The sequence below is a fragment of the Amborella trichopoda genome, chromosome 4 (assembly GCF_054954075.1).
Source record: "Amborella trichopoda isolate Santa Cruz 75 chromosome 4, AtrichopodaSantaCruz75HAP2 v2.0, whole genome shotgun sequence".
NCBI classification, from domain to species: domain Eukaryota; kingdom Viridiplantae; phylum Streptophyta; class Magnoliopsida; order Amborellales; family Amborellaceae; genus Amborella; species Amborella trichopoda.
The window spans coordinates 46,592,178-46,595,165 of record NC_142339.1 but is presented as its reverse complement, the minus strand read 5'-3'; the positions used below and the strand labels follow the sequence as shown (position 1 = coordinate 46,595,165).

The 2,988-nt window shown below is 41.4% G+C and overlaps 1 protein-coding gene across 1 annotated transcript; it reads left to right on the top strand.

Annotated features, from left to right (window-relative positions):
• Positions 1-213: 213 nt before the first annotated feature.
• LOC18995732 (glucan endo-1,3-beta-glucosidase) lies at positions 214-2,145 on the top strand. The gene is given in 4 exon segments (XM_088864650.1): positions 214-333; positions 964-1,142; positions 1,144-1,400; positions 1,403-2,145. Coding segments are annotated over 4 exon segments (1,101 nt in total). The 3' UTR covers positions 1,948-2,145.
• The last annotated feature ends 843 nt before the right edge of the window (positions 2,146-2,988 follow it).

Genomic DNA, 2,988 nt, shown 5'->3' with positions numbered 1-2,988 from the left:
ATGCTTGTCCTTTATTATCATTAGTGATAGAAATCGAAAATTTTAAATGACATTATCGTATAAACAGTAGCTGACATTATATGGTGCCCCAACTATAGAAAGATGAACCATGCATGCAGTGACAAGATAGAGAAACTTGCCAAATGAGGCCATTTTCAGCGTGGACTACCCAATCTTTGCTCCTTATCTTCATCAAAAGCAGAAAAACCATAAATGCAGGACATTTATGTAGTCTTAAGAACTACATCTACTTGTAGATTGCCTTGTGGTAGAGAAACAAAAGAAATTTTGGGAAAACCAGATTTTAATGGACCTTATGAATTCCCCACAGAGGTACATTTGTGGTACATGGGTTTTGTTCCGCGTCTGTTTGGTTGGAGCCCTTTTCATAAGCCCCTTTACGCTCGAGATTTGGACTCCGATCTGGACCGGTTAGTGATATTGTCACATCTATCGTCGTAATTTTAGTTTAAATGCATTGATTTTTCGCTGTTTGCAGCACATATCATCTCATCTATTGGAAACTCTTTTCATATTATTGGAATGAATAAAGAAGTAAACACTCTAGATCTATTAGGGCCTTTGGGCTGGAGGAACTTTGTGATAATTATTTGTTGGAAATACTTATGAGAATTCATCAGGCGTAAAAGTATAATTGTTTTTTTTCTGAGGAATTATACTTTAGTGCAATTATTTTTCTGTAACTTTGTTCATGCATATTGTTTCCAATTAGCATACTATATTTTTAATGGAAATCTTATTAATCTTGTTTACAAATACCCAATTCAACAGATGGAAGGCGCAACCGTTACAATGATGATGAGAACACCAAATTGGTATCATGTTATTTGTTTGAATCTTTAAACAAAGAGATTGTAAATTTCACTTGGAAGCTTCACTTTTACCACAAATATTATCAGTCTTCTACTTTATTTAATTAATAAAAAGTCCATTTGTATTAAGATTTTTTACGACGTTGTCACTGCAGGCCCCATTGTGGGGGTGAACTGGGGCATGCTCGGGGACAACCTTCCGTCGCCGTCTGACATCGTAAAACTCATGCAACAGAACAATGTTATAACAGTACGGCTGTTTGATCCCAACACTACAGCGCTTGACGCACTCCGGAATTCAGAGATCAGGTGCATTACGTGTCAAGAACCAACACCTTGCGGGCCTCGCTGCTGACCCTGCTGTGGCAACGGCATGGGTCGCCACCATGATGCCCTACATCGATGAGGTTACCTTCGATTTTGTTGTGGTGGACAATGAGGTCATACCCACTGATCTAGCCCAGTATGTCGGTCCGGCTATGCAAAACATCCTCGCTGCCATAAATAATGCAGGAATCAAACTTGTCTGGGTCACCACAGCCATTGCCGTGGTGAGCCTCTCAGTCTCATACCCCCTTCGCAGGGAGCCTTCTCACCCGAAGCCGTGGCTGCCATGAACCCCAATACTGCCTTCGTGACCGCCAACGACTTCCCCCGCATGGTGAATGTGTACCCTTACTTTGGCTACAAATCAGACCCAGAACACATCCCTCTGGACCACGCCCTTTTCAGACCGACCTCTCCAGTCGTCCAAGATGGTGACCTTAGCTACCACAACCTCTTCGATGCGACATTAGATGCAGTTTACTCGGCCCTGGAGAAAGTGGGAGGGAGCACAATCAATATCGTAGCGTTGGAGAGCGGTTGGCCGAGTGCAGGGTACGGCGACAAGACCACAGTGGCAACGGCTCAGGAGTACAACAATAATCTGATACAGCATGCCATTTCCACAAACGGTACACCAAAGAGGCCTGGGAATACCATATGGACCTAACTGTTTGCTTTGTTTAATGAGGATTTCAAGCCAGCTGGAGAGGAGCAAAACTTTGCGTTGTTTTACCCCAGCATGGAGCCTGTTTATCCGATTTCTTTTCAAAGATTGGCCCTTGAATAACAGGAATATTTTTCTTTCTCATGCTATGTAATAGAGATTAGGAAGCAAGATGTTTTCTACTTAAGATTCTATCTTTTTCTTTTCAAACTCATTTGGAGCATAGATGAGCTTGCCATGTACTGAGCATAGCTAAGGGTTGAGGCCATAAGGTGAAAAGGTCATTTATGAAAATAGTGAAGGAACTGGATTTAACAATGATATATCTGGATGAGTCATCCCCACAAAATTATGTGAAGGTAGTGAATTTTTGAGAACTGCTAAATGAGGAAAAATATTCTTCTTTTTCTTCACAAAGAATGACATGACTAGCAGTTGCCATTAACAACACAATATCTCCTACTAGTAAATTAACCCAAAAACATGAACTTCACGGAAGATAATAGAGAACATAGATCTCGAGGTTTATAAAAGAAAAGGGATCTAATTATGAATAGGAATTATGCTTTTTGTAGGATTCAGCCACCCATGATTGGGTGTTACCAATGGTCAATTGGTGTCTTGTGCCAATATGGTCTACGCAAAAATAGGGTTTGGATGAAAATCTGCCAAAATTAGTGCTTGACCAGTTTTTGCCAATTCGGTCCACTAGCAAGGGTGGGTAATGGGTGGAGTCAGCCTATGGACCCAACTGGTAGGCTTGACGGAGTCCAATTTAGAGTAATTATGTAGTATACAAATAAATAATTTTTTTTTCAACCCCAATCCAACCCGACCAGGTGGGTCGATTCCAAGTCCAATTGACTTGGAACCAAACAGGATCCAAGTCCAATCCAGGTCTGGGTCGACTAGGAACCGACCCGACTCATCCCAAGTGATCTACCTGCCAGTTTTGACTAATTAGATAGCTTAAACAAAGATCCACAAATTATTTTAAAGTTCACATGGACCATATTAGGCGAGGCCTAATATCATTTGGTGTCAAATATGCCCAATATTACAAACACCACATTCCTCTTTTGGTTTTTTTTCTTCAGCACACTTCGCTTCAATGGCAATGCCAAGCGTGAGCACCTTGCTCATCCATAGCGCCTCACCTTGCAA